At 41.5% G+C, this 22,563-nt stretch overlaps 1 protein-coding gene across 1 annotated transcript in view; it reads right to left on the bottom strand.

Annotated features, from left to right (window-relative positions):
* The window catches only part of sgsm1a (small G protein signaling modulator 1a), a 30,680-nt gene extending 9,577 nt beyond the window's left edge, over positions 1-21,103 (bottom strand). The window contains exons 1-13 of the mRNA XM_052067762.1: positions 20,990-21,103; positions 20,838-20,881; positions 12,779-12,854; positions 6,886-7,048; positions 6,637-6,789; positions 6,471-6,538; positions 4,841-4,986; positions 4,540-4,677; positions 3,947-4,071; positions 3,358-3,425; positions 3,104-3,267; positions 1,283-1,418; positions 275-404 (exon numbers count right to left, since the gene is read on the bottom strand). Of these exons, the coding sequence (XP_051923722.1) occupies positions 275-404; positions 1,283-1,418; positions 3,104-3,267; positions 3,358-3,425; positions 3,947-4,071; positions 4,540-4,677; positions 4,841-4,986; positions 6,471-6,538; positions 6,637-6,789; positions 6,886-7,048; positions 12,779-12,854; positions 20,838-20,881; positions 20,990-21,008 (1,430 nt within the window). The 5' untranslated portion in view covers positions 21,009-21,103. The remainder of the gene's footprint in view (positions 1-274; positions 405-1,282; positions 1,419-3,103; positions 3,268-3,357; positions 3,426-3,946; positions 4,072-4,539; positions 4,678-4,840; positions 4,987-6,470; positions 6,539-6,636; positions 6,790-6,885; positions 7,049-12,778; positions 12,855-20,837; positions 20,882-20,989) is intronic.
* Between the last annotated feature and the right edge of the window lie 1,460 nt (positions 21,104-22,563).

The raw sequence follows: 22,563 nt of genomic DNA, 5'->3' as shown, positions 1-22,563 counted from the left end.
ATCTAACTCAAGCTGTCATGTAGAAAACACCCACCACATGCCCTGACTTAGTTCCAATTACCATTTTATCTACTTTGCTTGTTCTCATTGTCCCCGCACATTCTCATGTCACTGAGGAAAATGTCACACGTTTCCCTCTATTGTAACATCCCGCTGTCGTCTCCGCATGGACAGATGCTGCCAGCCGGTGACTGCGCCTCGGCAGAGCTTAATTGCTTTACACAAAGTAAGAGCTTATTTGAAGCCCTGATGTGATTATTTCTCTCTCTCTCACCTCTCTTGGTTGCAGCCTTTGGGTGTGGAGCCATCAGAGAGGCTGCCCTGGGAGCAGGACGAGCACGAAGACTTCCTGAGAGTAGGATGCCACATCGCAGAGCTCTGGTCCATCAAATCTGGTGGAGTCACTGCAGAAGGCACATACGCACGCACGCGCATCATTACTGTCACTGTCAACATGTAATTGCTTCCTGCGAATGGGCATTAGCGGTTAGATGAGCAAATAATTTCATCTCGGAAGGAATGCACAATGAGCTTAAAAAAGTCCATTGTTTGCACAGTTGGACCATACATAAAACAAAATAACAAATGATCGGGAACACGGTTTTAAAGACTGAAAACATCCAACATCGTAACCACGTAAGCAAAAGCCTTTCTTGGTAAGGCGCCTATAATCAATCCATCACCTGTCAGTCCTCCGGTTAATTGAAGGCTATGTTGTCGTAACGCATGAAAGAAGGTGTGACAAGGCAATAGGATGGAGTCGGTGGGGGGTTTATTCTTGGGACACATCAATGAGCATGACCAGAGGCACAAGGGAGGTCAGGAGGATATTAGATGGTGGAAATGAAATCAGATCAAACTGAAGACGGCCACACAAGTCCAGGATGGACAGCAGCTGCATTCTCAGAATGAGGATCTCTTGAGGTCAACCTTGATTTAAAAGGAGGCAGCCAAAATCTCTTTCATAAACAATGACATAAATTGAAAATAAAATCCTTCCACATTTGTAGCCAGCTAGAGAGTTAACATATGACCAAAGATGTATCAATACAACAAATCCTTAACAACATGAATCACCTGAATATAGTGATAGTGAAGTTGCGACTGACTATCTCACTCAATTATAAAGTTACAAAAGCAATTCATACAGTAAATAACACTACAGACACAGTGTAACAGTATAGTGTGCTACAAAGGTGAGCAAAACACCAAAAAAACAAACAACAACACAAGAAAAACAACAACAACAAAAAAAGAATGCCTTGTAAAGGACATGTCTCACCAAAGTCTGAGAGGCTATTTGGAAAGAGGATACGGAAGACATAGTCTGTGGCCTCTTCCTCCTCCTTATCTGAGACAGAGTCTGTAGATCCGGATCCCTGAGGAACCCTCTTTTTCAGCTTCGGGAACACCTTCCCCTGCAACCGGAAAATGATCACATAAAACGAATAACTAACGAGTAATGTGAGAGAACAAACTGAAGCTTACATGTTTGTCATCGGAGAAATCAATAATTGCTATCTAACTGCTATAGCAGGGGTGCGGAGCTCATTTTTGTCGCAGGCCACATTGTAGTTATGGTTTCCCTTGGAGGGCCGTTATGAATTTGGGGAAACCACATACATGTTTAATCCCCTCCACATATTACAAACACAGCACACACCAAATTGATGGATAACTAGTTTCAAAATCTGAAGTCAAGAATAATGACTTATTGTGGATTACACATGACAATTTGAAATTTTTAGTTCAGACTTTAGCACGCATCATCGAACTTGATATGCTTCACTTGATTTCGCGGGCCACATAAAATGATGTGGCAGGCCAGATCTGGCCCCCGGGCCTTGACTTTGACACTTGTGTGCAATAGGGATGTTTCGACAACATCGAGAACTTCCTTTCGATCTGAGGGAAGAAAATGTACTTCGAGCTTACATAAGCATTAAAACCTACTACCTGTCTGACACTTGAACTTGACAGACATAAGAAATAAACCTTGTTAAATGGCACTTTTAAGATTTTGCTGTCAGACATGTTTTTTTCTACCGAAGCTTGTTTGGTTATTTAACATCTTTTTTTTTTTTGTGGAAAATTTGATTTAAAAGAGAAAAAAAAGAAAAGAATATTTTGCATGCTTCTTTCAGACCTTCATGGGTTCTCTTCATGGGTTCAATGACGTTTTCAATTACCTCCACCTAGTCTCTGTATTTTTGCTGTCAGTTTGTTTGTTAGCTGTAATTATTCATTCATTCATTCATCTTCCGAGCCGCTTGATCCTCACTAGGGTCGCGGGGGATACTGGAGCCTATCCCAGCTGTCTTCGGGCAGTAGGCGGGGGACACCCTGAATCGGTTGCCAGCCAATCGCAGGGCACACAGAAACGAACAACCATTCGCACTCACACTCACACCTAGGGACAATTTAGAGTGTTCAATCAGCCTGTCACGCATGTTTTTGGAATGTGGGAGGAAACCGGAGCACCCGGAGAAAACCCATGCAGGCCCGTGGAGAACATGCAAACTCCACACAGGGAGGCCGGAGCTGGAATCGAACCCGGTACCTCTGCACTGTGAAGCCGACGTGCTAACCACTGGACTACCGGGCAGCCTAGCTGTAATTAATTAATTAAAATTTAATTGAATTCAAAAATTTGAATTATTTCATTGAATTATGTTAAATGATTCTAAATCTTTGCCCCCCACAACCCTTCCAAAAAAAAGAAATATGGACAAACCTAAGCGGATAAAACCTCTTTGGCAACGTTTACAAAAGGCAGAAGAAGAAATGATGAATTAATGTGAATTTAAGATGTCGAGCGTCTTGCATGGGCGTGCTCATTCAGAGTCTTGGAACAAGCGTGGGTGATTTCTATTCTTCCGTTTGCTCGCGCTGCACGTAATAAAACAAAGTGAACCTCATCATGTGTGCTGGTGCATGCAGTGAGGACATAAAGCCAAAGAGTCATCTTCAGCTGCTCGGCTCATCTATTATTGGTTTATTGATCAGATTTAAAAAAAGGGGATTAGCACGAGAATTGTTCCTCCGTAACAATAGCTAACACTAACATTTGAGTGCATCGGGAGGGACGACCTAAGGTGCTGACCTTTCCCCTCTGAGACCAGAGAGGAGGATCCAGCTGACCGTGCGGAAGCAGACCGTTTTCCAGGCAGGAGAGGAACTGAAGCAGGTGACCTCCTTTAGGGAAGCGAAGTGGAGGCCTTTGGATGCCATCCTGACTGACCAGCACCACTGTGCCTCCGCTGTCGACTGCAGGAAAAATGTTTTCATCACTGCACTTCATTGCCAGCTTAAAAAAAAAGGGAACTGCAGTGGAAAATGTTTATTGCATGGGCCTACCTTGTTGATGACAGTGCAAGTACACGATCTCTTCAAGAGGGATTGTCATGGCATAGTCCCAGTACACACTACAAATCGTTCAGTGGAAACAAAACATTTTTCCCCCAAATGAAATAATTGTCAAGCTTGTGCAAAGAGATAAGCAAGAGGCAATCATCAAACCTTCTTACGAAAAGGAAGCACACTGTGACACAGGTGCGCACACACACACACACACACACACACACGCACACACACATACACACACATATACACACATATACACGCGCACACGCACACACTAACAGAGGAATATTACATTACTGGTTGGTCTGACAGTGTCTGAGTCAATAAACCACCTGCAGGCTGCCTGTCTGCTGACAATAAGCCTAATTAGATGAGCTGTACATACACAGTCTGTGAGACACAATTGCACACACAATGCACACGCACGCACACATAAGCAAACACACACACAAATGCAAAGACATACGCACGCGCACATTGTATCATTCAGAAACAAAGGCGTGTTTAAGTGTTTTGCTAAAAGCAGCATAATCTTGCATGCTCCAGTTATTTCGCCCACAAAGACACACCATCACATCATCACCTTCGTTCATAGTCCAAATCGCCAACAGAGCCGTTCATAAGTTGATTGGGTGTCCACTTGAGTGTCATGAGGTCGGCCGTCTGATGAAGGGAGAGATAACCCGGGATAGCCTCCATGTCGTCCCTCTGCAACAAGCCATGAGGACAGACGGTTTCATCCCAGGCAAAATGGAACAGACACGAAGGACTTCCTTTGTTATGTTTGACTTAAAAGCATAGTCGGTGTAGCAGGGGTAGGCAAACCTTTCTGCTCAAGAACGACATTTGATTTACAAATTGGACAGATGGGGTGGGTTTATTTAAAAAAAAAAAAAAAGAAAAAAAACCCCAGCAACAGAGCAGGCTATACTTTGTCCACATCTGATGTGTTGGTTCAAGCATTCATGAAATGAAAGAAAACATTGCTCCGTGTTCAAATAATTTTTCTAGATAAGTAATAACAACCGAATGACTAACATTGTTATTTGTATTTTTTTGTGGTTGTAGTTTGCACTTATGTAGAGCTGTGCAGGTTAATAAAAGTCTTTCCAATATTATGAGAACCCGACTTGGCTTGTGTTGTTCATCGATTGAGTTTCTTCATTCAACACTTACCGGCTGAACGAGCACATTGTTTTTGCCAAACAGAAGCGTGGCCCTGTTGTTTTGATGCAGTGACTCCACGTAGTCGCGCGCCGATGGCGAGGGTGAGGGGCGCTCGTCCATGCTGCTGCTGGAGTGACGCTTCTGGATCTGAAATGTAATAAATTCAAAAGAGTGGCAGTGCTTAAAAAAATACACACAACGTCAAGTGTAAATGTTTATTGTAATGTTTTGTGTTGGCACATACCGACTTTCAAAGATTCATTTGAATCCTGATACATTCGCACAAGTTGCCCCCAACTCCTTTACTTACACACAATGCAGGCCTCTTGGTGGGTGAGTCCTGCTTGCAGTAACCACTGTGGATACGATGCCTTTGCACCAACTCGTCAGCCGAGGGATCGGTCCAGAAGTGGTCGGCCGTCTTCATCTTCGTATACTCCAAAGCACAAGGTCCCACTATCAGGGGGGGGGGGGATATTTACATCAGCTGTAAAATCATGTACATGCTCAAACACATCACAAGCAATTTTTATTAGCTTTACCTGCATAATCAAATATAATGCGCTATAAACATTGAATGACAATACACTGCATTGCAAATTATCATGCGAATGATGTTTTTTTTTCTTCAGATTTTCCGAACTAGCAAATGACAGTCATCATAATTGAAGTTATAGAATTTAATATAAACCATAATCATTTGATAGGATGTAATTTGAATGATTTTGAACAAAGCTTCAAATGATAGTATTTTTTTTTTTTGAACGAAAACCTAAAATGCCCTGTCCCGAGTTGTAGCGCGCAATAAGGTTTCAAAATATTTTATATGTTGGAAAGAAGTGAAAATAGTCATCTGTTGGAGTTGCAGCATCAGCATCAAAGCCTATTGAAAACGTCTTAACAGATGGAGTTAGATAACCGGTATAACATCGGAGTGCTTATTTTGACAGCGTGCCACCTACAGATTCACAATTCTTGCATCCATTGAACTTGTGAGTTTTTGCCTTTTTCCGCTTGAATTTCTTTGTAGGATGTCACAATAGATTCCCAGAGCTGCCGCTTGGATGTGAACCTCCGCCCACCCTTATAGATCTTTTGCTACTGCCTCCTCCCTCACAGATCTTTTTGCCTGGGGATGCTCCAAAGGTTCTCAACAGGATTTAGTTCAGGGAAGGATGGGCTCCATCCCATGAGTTTCTCTCCGTTTTTGCTCTTGGCAGCTGATGAGGCATGATAATGAGCTATTCCTTGCAGCATGAGATGGTGCGGTTTCATGCATGAAGATGATTTTGTGTAAGAGGCACACTTTTTCTTTTGTTCAGAAAGTTGACAGAAGTCATTTTCACACCCTGCTGCCACATCCTCGCTGACATCGTAGCCTTTTTTGGGAAACGGTGGCCAGTTTCATGCGGCAAGGAATACCTCCCCTCTCACTGACCCTACATGATTGGATTCTATCATTTGCATCGACCATTACAAACGGCGAGGTTTCCATTTCAGTGCGGGCCAGACGATCATCCAGCGTGTTTACAGAGCGATCCTGTGTTTGCTTGCTTCAGTGCACAAGAAGAAGCGAGAGTCGTGGCAGGACAACTCGTGACAATGTCAATGCAGTTCTCCACCACAGGGCGTTTTTATCCTGGTTATGTTGAAAGGCAATTTTTTTTCATCCATCTCCTCTATTAGAATTCATCCGATTCTTTATCAATATCATTGGCTACTAAGCATCAGTCTGATTCCATGTGAAATTAAGCTCCTTGCTGCGATTCACAGAAACACATTTCGGCTTCAGTGGAGGTGCAATTAACACCACAGGAAAGCTTTTAGTCTGAATTTCGCCGCTAAGACCACTAATATCCCGCACTTTGATGAATGAAGGAACCAAATACATGTTTGTTAGAAAACACCAGTAAAAGCTTGCGAATAAAGTCGCAAATTACCCAGCAGAGAAGCAAGGATGGGTCCATCTACAGGGTCCATTAGAACAGCCTCTTTCTCATAATATTTACTGGAAGACAGATAAATGCGTCAGATAGGAGACAGATAGGACACAGAGAGCCTTCCTGCACAATCCGGAGGCATGACATTTTACACTGTGTAAAGTACCTGCTGTTTTCCACCAGGAAGAGCACAATCTTGTCCAGCACCTTCTCGAAAAGAGCTGTCCGAATCCAGAGGTTCTTCATGGCCTTTGGAGTGAGGCTGGGAAGACGAGGCATTCGCCGCAGACTGTCCTGGCTTTGCAAACTTTGGCTTCGTCTGCAAGTCGACATCACAAAGTCGCACAGAAATAAAGACGTGCCCGGAAGCCACAGGGAATCGTTGTCTGCTGTCCGCTACGTGTTATTCGCTCACTTAGTTTCTATAATCTGCTCCAGTGCCTGGGCCTTCTTGCACAGCTCCTCGGCCGGGGGAAAGCTCTTGCCCACCTTCATGAACAGGGCGGCTATTTTGTTGCTTCGAAGAAAACCAGCCGCTCGACGTTTCAACCCGTGCAAAACACATGCCTCCACCGCAGCTGTTTGAGTACAAGAGGTTGGGGGGTGGGGGGTAAACCAAAAACCGCATGTCATAAAATCCGCAGATTAATGCAAATGTATTTTTTTTTAATATTAATGACACAACAAACAATCAATACATTATTCATAAAATAAGAAATGGTCTTATTCTATTTTGTTTTCTCTTGTTAAACAGCACAATAAACCAAGACCGGGGTACGTGGCCATAAAAACTCTACACTAATGTTCAAATGCCAGATATTTGTGATGAAACAAAAACAAAAACAAATAAACCACGGTGAATAATTTTAAGACTTTTTCCACAATTAATGTGACCTCAAACGCGTACAAATCAACAGATTTTTAAAAGAATCTTTTAGAGCGGTCACGACAAAACGATGAACTGCATTTGGTTGAACACGTGCACACACGAACCAATCACCTTCAAATCAAATGCCGGATTAAAATTACAGTTTTTTCGTCACAGAAATACTCAAAAGTTCAATGAACACTTGAACAATCACCACAATGAGCAGAAAAGCCGATTGCCCTCTCCTTGAAGGCCTTCATGCAGGCAGTACCTGAGGCTGTGTTGACATTTGAGCCCTCTTTAGGACTAATCCTGGGCCTCTGTTCACATGGGGTCACATGGAAGACCGTGGTTGCCGTGGCAACCCCTGTTGATAGCGAGATCGGAGATAGAGCTTCGGAAGAGCTCACACGGAAGGAGGGAGGGAGGGAGCGGCAGTCGAGCCTCATCAGCATCACAATCTGTGTTTTCATCATCCAGACTCCTTCAAACAGAGCGTCTCATCCCCTGCATCCTGCCACTCGGTAAATGGGAACCGGACTCTTTTGCTGTCACCACCGAAACCATTTTCACGGTGGCGCCAAACTTCAGCGCTGCCAATGAAACTGCTTGTTTTCCAAAAAACCCCAAAACAAAACAGTACCGCACGGACAAGCCTTCATCTTCCTTGATTTGTTTGACTCACTGTTTCCTTTTGATGCTGTTCACCAAAACCATTTCAACCGCCAAGACGTCTCACAAAGTGTGATATTTTGCAAAAATCTACCTAGTCATCATCGATGCTGATTGTCCGCGGAGAAACATATAAAAGTCTACATGTCTGTAATGTTAAAAAAAGAGACCAAGATAAATGACTTCAAAGCTTTTTCCATGATTAAATTGAATTGAGAATAATGTGGTTGCAAGAGTGCGCACACTCTATCACTGGGACGTGGCTGTGTTCAGAATAATATTCAAATCATGTTAAATGAGAGTCAGCACACCAATTAAAGTGCCTCTGCACCAGATACATTTCGGATGTCGCGGTGGGCTTTTCCTGACATTTAATTGCTCAGTGGCACAAGCATGAGTGTTTTGTGCGAACGCAGCCTGCTCTTTCGAACTGTTCGTAATTTCCTTTGCCTTGACTATAAGATCCCCATTTTCGCTGAAGAAAAAAAGGCCCGAAGCAGGACGTTGTCACCACCGTGCTTCACACTGGAAGATGAGGCCTCATAAAACGTTGCAGCACATTAGCAAACTGTTTTGATATTGTATAAGAGGACACCCGCTGGATCTTACATCAAAGCATTCCAGACAGTCGATATACATTATTGTTAAATTATGTTTGTATTGTATATTCATTTTGTATTCTTTCTGTTTTGATCCAAGTGTAAAATATCTTCGAAATATAAAGTCAAAAAATAATGTGAACATGCGTCTCTGTTAATATCTGTTCATAAAAATAGTCCCATACATGAAACACATGTCAATATTATTTTAGTATTCATATTCATTCATTCACTTGGGGATTGTAAACACGCTGTCAACTTAGATGGGTGGGGCTAAATGTCCTGCAGCCTCATGAACCCTTTCATGAACCATGCAACCTGATAACATGATAAGCTGTCCACTGTAGTAACCGCTGTCCCTGAAAGGGTAATTAAAGTGACTTGCACCCTGTAGACAGCATGGAAAGTGAAAGGAAAAATACTTATTTGTCGATAAGAGATGAAAATGGTTCCTCAAGGTGACTCCTTTCTTCTTCTTTTGTGGAAAAATAGAGCTTCAAAAGATGTGTGATTCATTAAGCAGAGATGCACTTCTTGATTAAGTTCGGCGCCTCCGTAACCGGTAGCAATTGAGCGATACATATTAGTCATGCGTCTTTTTTTCTCCAGTGATATGCGCACTGACATGGAGGTTTCGTTCGACACGTGCGCCGACATGCTGATGTGCATGAACAATCACTACTTTCCTGAAATGTGTTCTTTGGTGAAGAGCAGTGTGTCTATGTGCCAAACATATCTTTTGGAATTATGGTCCAAAAAGTTCAACCATGGTTTAATAGGACTATATAACATATTTTCCCTCACTTGTGTTTGAGAGATTCAGTGTATGGTCCAATGACATCAAGAAATGAAAGGAAGGAATGACCAACGGTTCAAAATAGCAGTCAGTGTTTATACAAAACCTTCAGACTTCTCATATATAGGAGAAAAAAAATTAAAAGCCCACTAGAGCAGTTTATTTGGGTTAATCAGCGGTAGTCAAAATGGTGGCAGTAATTTGACGGTAATTTGTGAATTCTGAATACAGCTACATCCCAGTTATAAGAAGCTCTGCACACCTGCGCAGTCACATTTTCTCAGTGTATTTATTTTAAACTATCTTGGGAACATTACAAATATTTAATACTGGGTTTGACGAGTGAGAGGTCACATTAATGATGGAAAAAAAGTCTGAATTACCCTGGCATTTTTAGCAGGGGCGTGTCGACTTTTTATATTCAGTGTATGTTCTGATATAAATCGACAGACTGTAGATACTCGATACAATGGCCCTAAATAATTCAAACGAGGGCCATTTAACACCAGTCGCATCATTTGTTTTCACGCCACACTATCTTCATTGCGTCTCAGCGGTTCTGACTTTCTATGGCAGCTCATCAAAGAAGCCACAATGTTGAAAGCTAATTGCTCCCTGGAGAGCCGGCTGGGCTCGTCTCCCCTCCTCCATTTGCTCAATTCGAGTCTACACGGACCACAACCCAAAGAGGGTGGTAACAAGAGCCACGGCGAGATGGCGCGAGAGGGGGAGGATGTGAGGAGGAAGGTGCCTGACAACAAAACAGAGCATGGAGAGGGTCCATTAAGATAAATGACGGTCGGAAGAAAACACTCTCCTCCGACTGACCGGCCTGGCTTTTAAAAGATTCGAAGGATAATGTTTATACTGACAGCAAAGGAACTCCATGACACTCTCCCATGAATACGCTATTAAACACAAACCCAACAACATTAAATATTAAACACACTGAAGCGTTGTGTAAAAGGAGACGTTCAATGATATTTGAATAAAATCTGTGGAGTGCGCAACACCATATTTATATAACTTTTCACTCACTAAACTGTGAAACGGTATTTCGGAAGAACGTGGAACATCATTTAGCAACACTGAAATCCATTTCCAGATAGGATGTGAAATGCAAAAATTCTAATGCCCCATGCTCTCTTGCATTCACACACACACACGAAAAAAGCACTGAAGATTTGATATGTGCTTTCTCTTCTTTGATAACAATTTGCAACAAAAGCGTTTGTCCTTCAAGCAATTTGATCTCATTTCCTCTCAGTCCTCCAGTGCTTTTTCCTCCAGGCGCTAACATGTTTTTGATGTGGAATAAGGATTAAATTGAATTAAATGTCACGGTGACCGCAGGTTGAGACAGTTGTAAGTGTTCTGACATCTGTTGGGGAATCTGACAAATTAACTTGTACCATCATCATCATGCAAACGGAAGTAAGATGTCAGAAATGCTTATGACAGCTTTTTTGGGATTCATATTTTTTAATTGTTATTTATGATGCCACCCCAGAAGGCTACCAGTAAATATATAACCCCCCCACCACCCATATATACACACACACACACACACACACACACACACACACACACGCACACACACGCACACAAACACACACACTTAGAGTTATAATGTGCTAGAAATATTTTAAGATTTAGATTTTTACACATTTTTTTATACAACTAACAACCAAATTACAGTATCTCAAGAAATTTGCATATGACACAAGAAGCAGTCAAATAATTTTTTAATATAAAAAAATGTTAGGAACGTATTCCTATGTCTTAATGAATCTACATTAATAGGAGTTTAACTTTGAACGAGTGAAACAAATGAACTTGTTCTCTGATAGTGCAATTTATTAAAATGCATCTGGATAAAGTCACATTATCACCACTTGCACAGTATAATGATATCCGCCCATACAAGAGTAAGAATTGTATCTTTGAAGAGGTGTTATAAAGTTTCCACCCTACTTTTTAACTGTTTTTAAAATTATTATCATGATTTTAATTTTGTGTTTACGTTGAACCCTTTTACTATCATACAAATATCAGTCAGTCCAAACTAATGAAGTGAACTCCACAAACACGAACTCTTGTTTTGTCTGAGCCACACAGCTGACAAAGTGTGGCTTGCACGTGGGCAGTGTGTTTCTCACACACTAAAATAATATCAGTCTTCACTAGCACCAATTGCTGAAAAAAAAATAAAAAGAACTTCAAATGCCAGTTGCTTCACACTAACACAATTGCTAAAACGATGTGTTAATGGACACGTTTATATGAAGCAACTATCCTAAAAATGTCAGATTAATGAATAGACAATTTGTGTAACCATTCACTTGACTCATGTAGACTATTATTGGCAGAAACTTTCCAGTACGTTTTTCAGTCTCTAAGAGACTCACACATAGGGAAACCTGCTATCCAAAGTACTTTTCTTGTTTTTTAATTAATTTGTTAATAGTATTTACTAGTATTACTTTATATTTGGTTCTATGCGGTATAAATATGTACATTTTTATTAGACTACCGTTAACAGATAAGAAGAAGACAAGTGGAAAATGTGCCGTTACAAATCCATCTACTGGTATATTGTCTCAGCAAAATAGATTTTGTCAGGAGCCAGTAGAGCAAGTTCTTTTCACAGGAACCACTTGACCTATGAGTGCGTGGTAATCTCTGAGGTAATTAATAACATTAATTAAGAGTCGGTTCCATTTTGGATGGAGGAGTCTTCGGAGGGTTTATTGTGCCTTGGTAAACATAAAAAAAAAGGAAAAAAAGTTGATCACGGCTGACATCACAGAGCCATGGCCATATTGGATAAAGCGCCACAACAAAAAAAATCACATCACTCTAACATTACCGGGTGCTACTTTCATCTCCTATTCTAGTACCCCTGATAGTTGACTTTTATTACTTAGGAACATTCCTGTAACTCTTGGGCCCCTTCATGATTTATATCGGGTGCTTTTGGGTAGACTAATTATTTTTATGACCATTATTCCCTCTGGAGATAAACTGACATCGACTGGCATACCGGAACAAATTGTGCGTGACTTGCACTGAATTAATAAACGGGCTGCCATACAGCTCATGCTAATTATGCTAGCACACTCTTAGCTGTAATACGGTGTGTTGCTTCTTTCCTTTATCTTTCATGCTATCTATCTTGAACAAGAAGCAAAGTCCCCCACCCTCTTGAGGTGTTAGAAATGTAATGATACATTTCAATCAAATTAAATGTTGTGAGCAGTACAGTCAGGAGACACATGGAAAGGCTTTTCTGTTGCGGGAGTTGTTCACAGTGCACATTGTCGAAATAAGCAGAGGTGTGATCCAGGCTCCAGCGCTGTGTTTGCTTACTCACCACAAAGGGAAACAATATGGCTGCTGTCTTCATGAACAAATTTCCTGGTGACCGCTTCCTCCATAATCTGCTTCACCTGTCAATGACAGAGGAGACTCACTCATTAATATGCCACAGCTGCACGTGCAGAGTCTCTAAACGGATTGTTGAATGAGCGAGAAATAAATATATTGCAGAATAATCTGAAGGATATCCTGAAAAAAAAATGAAGGTAGACAAATGTGGTCCTGTTGTTGACAAATCAAAGGGAATAAAAATGGAGTGGGATGAATGCTAAGTGGCTGCATGAGTCACCATCTCTCACCGAGAGAATCCTTCCGAGGAATCGAAGTGTGACATTTGGAAATAAAAGGGGGATTTTGTTTGGCATTGACACGTTTTTATTCTACGTCGATCCCCTTTTCTATCTTGGGCGGGAGCAATTGATTGTGTTGCATTAAAGACATATTTTCATGCTAGCAAAAAAAATAAAAAATTGAATAAAAATAAACAAGGTTAGATACGCACGCTCAGAAGGTAACACTCGCAATTGGTCGTCATGGGGATCTTAAGCCTGACAACAGCTAAGGAACACTAGTTAAGAAGACCGAATAAATCAATCACCATGGCGAAGTCCTACTGCACGGGCCGAGCGCCACTCCGCAGTCGTCGTGGCCGTGCACATCTATAATTTCCTGTCGAAACGAGTCTGTCCACAACCAGTCAGACCCACACTGGGCAGTTCACATTTTAGACTCACACGTGTCCAAAGACGGATAAACACGGATTGCGGCTAATTTTACATTCAGTTTTACTTGCATGACGCTTTTTGGAGAAATGGAAGTCACTTGCATACAAATTACAAAGCCAAATTCAAATATCATGTTTATTGTACATGTTTGTTGTATCATCTCAGAGCAAAATACGCTGCTTAAGTTACCCCCACAGGCACTCGCGAATCACCGCTGCTGGAGTGTGACGCTTGAGAGCACAACTAATCCTGTCAGTGAGAAGTTTTGAGAAATGTGTCGATGAGAACAATGTATGAAAGACCCCCCGCCCCCCTTGTTGGACAGCTATATTTTATAGGAGAAGAATTATATTCAAGGATGAAAGAAAGCCTTTGAATCTCAAATCGACTTTCTATTTGATGATTTGACTTTCATTCCAAGATTTGACTCAAGTAAATATCTGTTACATATTTCATAGAAAATCGTAGAAGCAGAAAAAAATGCAGCTAGGCTAATTCAAGCTGAACTCTGTTTGGCACATTCTCCGGGCAAAATTATTCTGCTCATTCTGGCACTTGGGAGTTTTTTCCATGGCTTATAAACTGATGAAAACGGACGTAAGCTGTGCAGTCTAGTGTATCCGAACATTATGCATTTTTTTAAGGGCATACATCGCTTTAGCTATGGAAAGCAACTGTGAGTTTGAATCATCCTGACAGCTACGAATGCCTGTGGCTTCATGTCGTCTGAGGCCATCTTCAAATGCAGCCTTCGTAGGAGACCCTTTGAGTTTGACCATAGTTGGAGTGCTGCTCCTACAGATTTTCTGTCAAAGAGGCACACAACAGCTTACGATCTTTTTCAACTTCCAAGGGTCGATAACTCAAGACTTTAAGGCCCAAAGTTCTAACAAGCCATTGCGATGTTTGATCCTGATACCAGCTAACGGTCAAGTAAGTTATTTTTAGTCAGATGGTATCAGCAAAGTCATCAAGTCACCGTCAAGCCTTATTGACAGCCAATCCATACAAGTTTGCGTGTCAACATTGCTGAATTAATTCAGCTTTGTTTATACATTTGGCGGACTGTATGTCTCTTTGCCGCATTCAATTTGATGCTCTGATTTCTTACGACTGACTATGTTACGAGGCAAATATGCTTCATGTGAAAAGGTTGTGTAGGGCAGTCTTTCCTTTTACCCCTTCCTGTTTGGATTTTTTTCTGACTGAGCAATCATTTTTTTATGGTTTAATGATGAAAACACAATTTTCTGCGTGTCCATCACTAACCACAATCTAATGACGTTATTTCATTATAAACAAAGCAATGGACACTTTTCTTCATGGAAAAAATGTCTCCACTCTTCTCCTGACTGGCATAGTCACCAAGCTAGCAGCAATATTTGTTGATCATATTAGCCGGTAATGGATGTGACAGATTCATTTGTCTGAGCACCTTTCCAGTTTTAAAGTGCCTGCTCTTTTCTTAATAGCCTCCATTCATAATAGTCTCTTTTCCAGATAGATAGTTGTGATCAACTATTTTGTAAAATGAACACTCTTTACTTCACTCTTTACGACCCGCGTTATTTTGAAAATATTTTTTTTAATGGAAAACAAAATGCAACTAAATATTTTATCCATGAAAGACTTTCTATAAAACAGAAGTCACGTTCGGATGAATGACCCCTATCTCCTCAGCATCAACATCTATTATGCCTGCTTCAACACACACATCAACACACATGTTCATAATTAATTCACCGGGTCTGATGAGATCCCATGACTTTTGGCAGCTGTCATTGTTATTTCTCATCTGCCTTATCTGGGTTAGTGATCAGGTCTCGGATGTATTCCTTCGGCAAAGTGTCCAAGCACAGACAGCCTTCGGGTTGCTACGGCGACGACACGTGTTACGCAGGACCGTTCTGCCGGGTACCATACGTCAATGACATTCATTCATCTCTGGGAGCCACGAAATGAAAGCAGTACCTCAAATGATAATCTCAGTGGAGGTGGAGCTAAGTGGTGTCAACGATATGTGCTCATCAGTGAATCAATCTAGAAAATATGGAGATGTTATAACTGCAACTAAAATGTCACCGTCATGCATCGGTTTCTATTTGCAGCCAACTTCGCAGAGACAGCAATGTACAGTATGTTTTCACTTTGAGGCAGCCCCTGTGGACAAAACGGGATGGTCATGAGACAATGCAGTAGGATGTGATAGACAAATTAGGACATGCTGTGATTGCCGTGGATGCCCAGCGAGATTGTGCGTCTAAACATTTGCCATGGCAGTTACAGTGCAAATGAGAAAGCTAGTCGATGGCAGTCAAACGGGGTACCCACAACTAAACCTGACAGTGGGTCACAGGGCGTATTACAGGAAACCTTCCCGTGCATCTCACACTTCTCCGGAGCCGGGCCCAGAAAGGGTGCTTCATTGGATTCTGCTCTAAAGTTGCCTGATGTCCACATTTCATCTATATAAAGCCTTGATAGAACGTGGCAAACGTGAGTGACTTCATCAGATTGTGACAGGATGAGAGGGCCTGTACTGGCATCTGTGATAAACTTTTCAGCCGATGGGACTCAGCGGGGCCCCTCCAACCACTGACCGTCACGGGTGCCATGGTTGACTGCAAGCAGAAGCAGCAAGACTTGAATGCGAAGAAATAAAAAATAATAATAATGAACAAAAGGCCAAAATCCCACGCCGCTCTACATTTGGGGCAAACGGAGCTGCCATGACTGCAGGGAACAACGTGTAATCGTAGCACGGTGACAGTTTGATGAATGCGTGTTTCAGCGTCCTAGCAAAATGAGGCTCCTCGATGCAGAGAACCCGGAAGGCATCACGCAGAGTGATAAAGGATTTTCGGCCTATTCCAATTCACTCCTGCAATAGCAGAGACGAGAAAGCAGAAGGTTCATCTATTAACATAATATCTTCATTATTAATTGTCTCGGCGGCCACCACAGGCCTCCATGCTGCTGAATAAGAGGAGAGGACACATCCCCGCTGTTCATTAAAACTGACGATGGGTACAATAATCGATGAGTCAATGAGCTAATCTTTCAATTGTGTGCAATCGGTTGTTGATTCATCTTATCTTGAGGAAATTGTAGTAAATTGGAGGGTATGTAATTGGCTACCACAAGAAGACACGCTGTTGAATCAGTCCTCCCTCGTTTGCGGCCTGAAGATGAACATGACGTCAACTATGGAATGTGTATTACTCTGTTCTATATTATACTGCCATTGGAAAAGAAGTCCCGAACATCCATCTACCTACTTTCTAATCCGCTTATTCTCACAAGGGTTGCGGGTTGTACTGGCGCCTATCCCAGCTGTCTTTGGGCAGTAGGCGGGGGACACCCTGAACCAGTTGCTAGCCAATGGCAGGACACGATTAGACAAATAACCATTCACATTCACACTAATCTGCCATGCATGTTTTTGGAATACAGTTATGTGATCAAACCGGAGTACCCTGAAAAAAAAAACACACAGGCACAACATGCAAACTCCATATCGGAATCGAACCCGGTACCTCTGCATTGTGAGGCCAAGGCGCTAACCATTACTGTATACCACAGTGCCGCTGAGTCCCGAACGGCCCGAGAGATTCTTTGACGCCCCCCTGACCCCCCCCCCCCCCCCCCACAAAAAAATAAAAACGTGAAGGAATTTATGGGTAAGTAACTTTTGATTGATCACTGAAATGTTGTGAAATGCCCTTCCCTAATGCAGACAACTGCTGATGTCAATCATAATGAAATACCATATCGACATGATAATAGAGTAATAATTATTACTTTAGTAGACAGTATAATGTTATGAGGCAGTGAGTGGACAGAATTCCACTTTCTAAATCCATGCAACCATAGCACAGCCAGAGAATAGCTGGCAATGCAATCTTTGCGCCAAACATCAGTCTTGACCTGACATGTCTTTCATTTTCAGAATATATGAGGCCTTGACCCAGTTTAATTTCAAAGAGAAGCTCCCATCATTCACATCTGCATCTTGAATCACAGCAAACATTCCCCTGAAGATTGCACCAGCAGCCGCTCGTAACTCCGTTTTGATTCTGAACACATTTAAGCCTGGTTCTTTTAGAAACCACCACCTTCGTTATTTTCCCAGTACAGCCAGATCAGATCACATTCAGACCAAAGCAATGCCGTGAATACATTTCATTTCCTCAGTGCAATAACTGCCATCGCTATTCATGGCAACAATAACGTTTGATTGTTTCCCTGCAGAAGCTTCCAACTGAAACCGTGCAATCGTTTGATTGTCTACAAGCTACTCCTGATTAACTAACAGCATTTTGAACAGAAGACAGCGAAACACCGATTCTGCCATCTTTTCGCCTCTTTCCTTTGGCAGCAGACGCGCCGTGTTGTGTCTGTGCACACAACAGAACACAAACACACAGTGACACAGAATGGTTATATATGAAAGCTGCGGCAAATAAGAGGTCTCATTCAAACCGATTTTTGTGCCAGGAGTGGATTGTGCTGCCTCAGACATCCTGTGCTCTCGAGATAATGGCCCATGTTATTTGACAGTGCATTTGAGTGGACTGATGGCATATCACCAGGTGGACGATGACCACGTGCATATGGTGACGCCTACACGTGTACAGAACAAGAACACGCGCACGCAGCTAATTAAAAAGACAAGACAATGCAAGTGACAAACAGTCAGTCTTTTGAAAGAGAATCGTGCTCAGCTTTAATTGAGACAGAGATGAATCCATTAATAAAAAAAAACAAAAAAAACAAAAAACCTGGTTGCGGTATTGTGGCTGCAGTTCCAAACACTGCCTTAAATCATGTCACTAAAAGAGAATAGAGTGGAATGGAAACTCCATTCATCGCTCGCAGCCTCACAAAAAACAAAAAAAAACAAAAGAAAAATGGCGCAGTTGGGTTCTTTCGAAAAACATACAGTATGGACATCATTGAGCAGTTGATGGTTGATGCTCGTTTCGTTAGCCTGTCTATGGCGTTTTGCGTGTTGCATTAACATGAAGACGGCGAACTTTGAGTTAGGTAAACACTCTTGGTTCTCTTTGCTTTCTGTTTAGTTTTACAGTAAACTTCACTTGGGAGTGGCAATAAACTTCTTGTTATGAAGGTCAAACTTTTTGCTCACAACTCAAGCAAAAAAAACAAAAAAACAAAAAGTAAATTGGATTAAGTGTAGTGCAATAGCAACTTAGTACCATAATAGCAAACTTCGTGTTTTGCAGCAGCCCGAGTTTGAAGCCAAAAGCGGAATGTTTCGCCAGTGATGGGAAGTGCATTTTTCTGCTCTCTGACCCTGGAATCAGTTCGGAGCACAGACATTTTCTTTAAGATGCCGCTCACCATTAAGAAAGCTCTCATTTTAATGCTCTGCAGTTGTACACCACAGCAAACACAACCACAATAAGCAAAGAGTGGTATTCATCGAATACCTCTTTGGAAGTGTCGAAAACAACTGAGCATTATTCTCGTTATAAACACAATGTGTGTGTTTTTTTCACACAGCTCTTGTTTTGATTTTAATTGAATTGCGAGGGTGTATATTATGTTCAGTCGTTCATTTGTATAGTGATTACGGAGTTCATCCTGGAAAGGGTCTGGTTATCACTGATAAGAGGACTGACGTGGAAACTAGTCAGACTCCATTTTCCACATTCCTCTTTTTACAACATCCTCGATTTAATCTTAAAATAAGTGTCGAATTGTTCGCTCTGATTTTTTTTTCTTTTCCAGATAAGGACCTCAGTGTGTGTTGGGAATCTCCATGGTAACAAGGTGATTAAAAGAGCGCCCGTGTTACGAGACAAGCTCCTAAGCAGAACAAACAGTGGGAAGCTCCCAGCTCAGCCTAAAGCCACAATAACAATCTGCTGCAGACCTTTAGACATTCAGCCTTTGTGTTTATCATCTATTTCGAATTTCGTGATTCATAATCGTTTGACGACGGACTCATTCTACCTTGAGCATTTGTACCCATCAGTGATTCATTTTGGCTTCAATCTTCCAACCTGCCTAAACGAAATGGTGCAAATTGATTCACGCAACTGTGCTAATGGGAAAGTAACTTGGAAAATATATGTTGCTGACACATTACTGGTCCCTGAATTAAGTGTAAGATTAAAATATGACTAAAAATAAACATGTCACAAGCATTCACTCACACAAATGTGTCTAGCTACAATAATGCTCATAACCCCCAGATGCCAAGATGACATTATTTAGTCAGATGAATTTTCATCTTACAATGAGCAACACAACCCAGTCATGTTTGAGGAAAAAGATGAATTTGGATCTTCCTCCAATTCCAAAGAGCTGTCTGACCAATTGAAGGCATCTTTTGGCATCCTAAAGCAGATATTGGCTATTCTTATTTCACAGTGTGCTGCATTGCTCTTGTGTCCATGATGTTGGTTTATTAGTGCTTTAATTGTTTTTAATCACTCCGTTTGCACATCACAAATTGATTGCCATGTGGTTTCAAGAGGAGCATTTTGCAATGCTTGCATTTAATTCTTGTTTCGGATGTGTGAACCCTGTATAATGGAACTGTTGTTTGAAACGCTTCCAACACCAAAGAGCTCAACTTCTTCACACACGCATTGTGACATAAAAATCATCACCATTAGAGACTTCAGTTCAGTGAGCATAACTGATTCACTCCTGTTTTATTCGTCGCATCATTGTCTGAAAAACTTGCCGTTGGAGCGGTTGTTATGTTAATCTTAATATTTTCAGACGCACGCAGATAGCTTAACTCTTCAAAAACTGATAAACATTCACTATACGCTTCTGATGAAAAACGAGGGGCGAAATTTGGAAAGAAAAGAAAAAATCCTGAAAAATAAATATTGAAAATGACATGGTGGTGATCCACATATGCGGGCACCGAACTAGTTTGTGATGTGTTACCACAGTCGCGTGACATGATGAGTTGCAATATTTAAGAGAGACAACGCTGACATGAGTACCGGTACCTTCCATTTTTGTTTCCACTGTTCATCACACATACGCGCACGCACATGCGCGCGCGCGCGCGCTCGCACACACACACGCACGCACACATGCACACGCGCACATACGTATGATAGTTAGGACTGCCCCGGAAGACGGAAAAAAACGCTGCACTTTCACAGATTTGAAGGAGGAACATCCAACACGACATTTACAGGTGTCACGTAGACGACATAAGAAAAAAAGAGACATAGTGCAACCGTGTTTTGGGGATTTTGAATCTCAAAACGGATTCTGTTTCACTTGTCACCCCCTCCAAAAAGTGTTTTGTTTTTGTAGCTAGCTGAAAACACCCACCTCTTTCTTGACAGTGCGCAGCAGCCTTTGGCGCGTCTCGGCTTCTAGACACAAAAGAAGCACATGCCATTTTAAAGCGAACTCAACTCAGGCTTTATAAGTACAATATACTCCGTCGACCGATGTATGGTGGACATCTACGTGTCTCCCACCTGCCATGATTGTTGCCATGGGTCCAGTGTACCAGCACGCGCAACACCTCCCATCAAACAGAGACTTGCCAGAACGAGAAATGCCTCTTTACTCCGCCTCCACCACTGTGGACCCGCCTCTTAAAGGTACAGGAAGGAGTTTCCATTGGACGGCGAGACTTTGGCTTCCAGCCTCTCTGTTTGATCAAGGGGTGGACAAACTTTGGTGCTGAAGGACCACGCTTGATGTTTTTACAATAAATACATTTTATATGAATATGTCTATATTTCGGTGGCACGGTAGGCGACTGCTTAGCACTTCTGCCTCAGAAGTGCAGAGGTGCAGGATTCGAATCCGGCTCCGTTTTCCCTGTGCATGCATGGGGTTTGTCCAGACATTGCGGTTTCGTTCCACTTTCCAAAACATACATGCATGGTAGGTTAATGAAACACTAAATCACAGGTGTCAAACTCAAGGCCGTGGGGCCAAATCTGACTCGTCGCATCATTTTATGTTGCCCGCAAAAGAAAATCAAACATGTCACCTTACATGATGCTTCCTAACATCTGTACCAAAATTTCAAATTCTCATAATAAATAACAAGTTGTAGGCATTTTCATGTTACCGAAACCCTCATTACAGTAACCAAAGTAGTTGCAGAAACGATTATTCTTGACTTCTTTATATGGTTTCATAGTCATAATGGCCCTCCAAGCGAAACGGTTACTACACTATCCTGTGACAAAAAGGAGTTTGCTGCTCTAAATTGTCCCTTGACGTGAGTGTGAGCGCAAATGGTTGTGTGCCCTGCGATTGGTTGGCAACCAGTTCAGGGTGTGACCCGCCTCCTGCCTGAAGACAGCTGCTTTCAGTGGATCAGAAAATGGATGGATATTGTTCTAACTATATGTTTATATCTATTGGGCGTTTGAAGGTTGTCTTATGTTTTTATTTGACTATTTACAACAAATACAATAATCAGGTATTTAATTATATGAATTAAGTAAAATAAAAATGAAGTAAATTAAGTAAAATAAAAATGAAGTAAATTAAGTAAAATAAATGTTATGGAAACAAAAAAAAAAACATGTACATATACCTGTGTATATTAGATTACTTTTATTTAAATAATTCAAAATAGCTAATTACTGCTACAAATGTTTTGGGACAGAGTGCGTGGGCCATACACATTTCTCATCTGCTGCAAATCATTAAAGTAAGTTTTAACTACTTTTTTTCAATGTCTCTGACTTCCCAGTTCCTTTTGTGGCGAGAATGAAAATGGATGAGAAAAGTTTTCCTACGATGCCCCCTTATGGTTAATATACTAAAATACAGGTACAAATTAAATACTGTACTGTACTGTACTGTAATGGCTCTTCATTTTTCTTAAAATTGCAGGATTTTTTTTAAACGTACATACGTGCATTGTATTACAATGTAAAATGGTTCTACATAAAATCAAAAACTTTTGCTAAGCATGCTTCCCCATGTGGCAGCAAACAATTTTAAGAAAATCACATATCCGTCTATGTCATATAGCTCCTGTCCTCATTTAGCTGGAGTCCGTCTAAGCTGACTTGGGGCGAGACGT

The sequence above is a fragment of the Hippocampus zosterae genome, chromosome 6 (genome assembly GCF_025434085.1).
Source record: "Hippocampus zosterae strain Florida chromosome 6, ASM2543408v3, whole genome shotgun sequence".
In the NCBI taxonomy this organism is placed as follows: Eukaryota; Metazoa; Chordata; class Actinopteri; order Syngnathiformes; family Syngnathidae; genus Hippocampus; species Hippocampus zosterae.
Note: the sequence above shows the minus strand (reverse complement) of the source record. Positions and strands in the feature narration are given on the sequence as shown.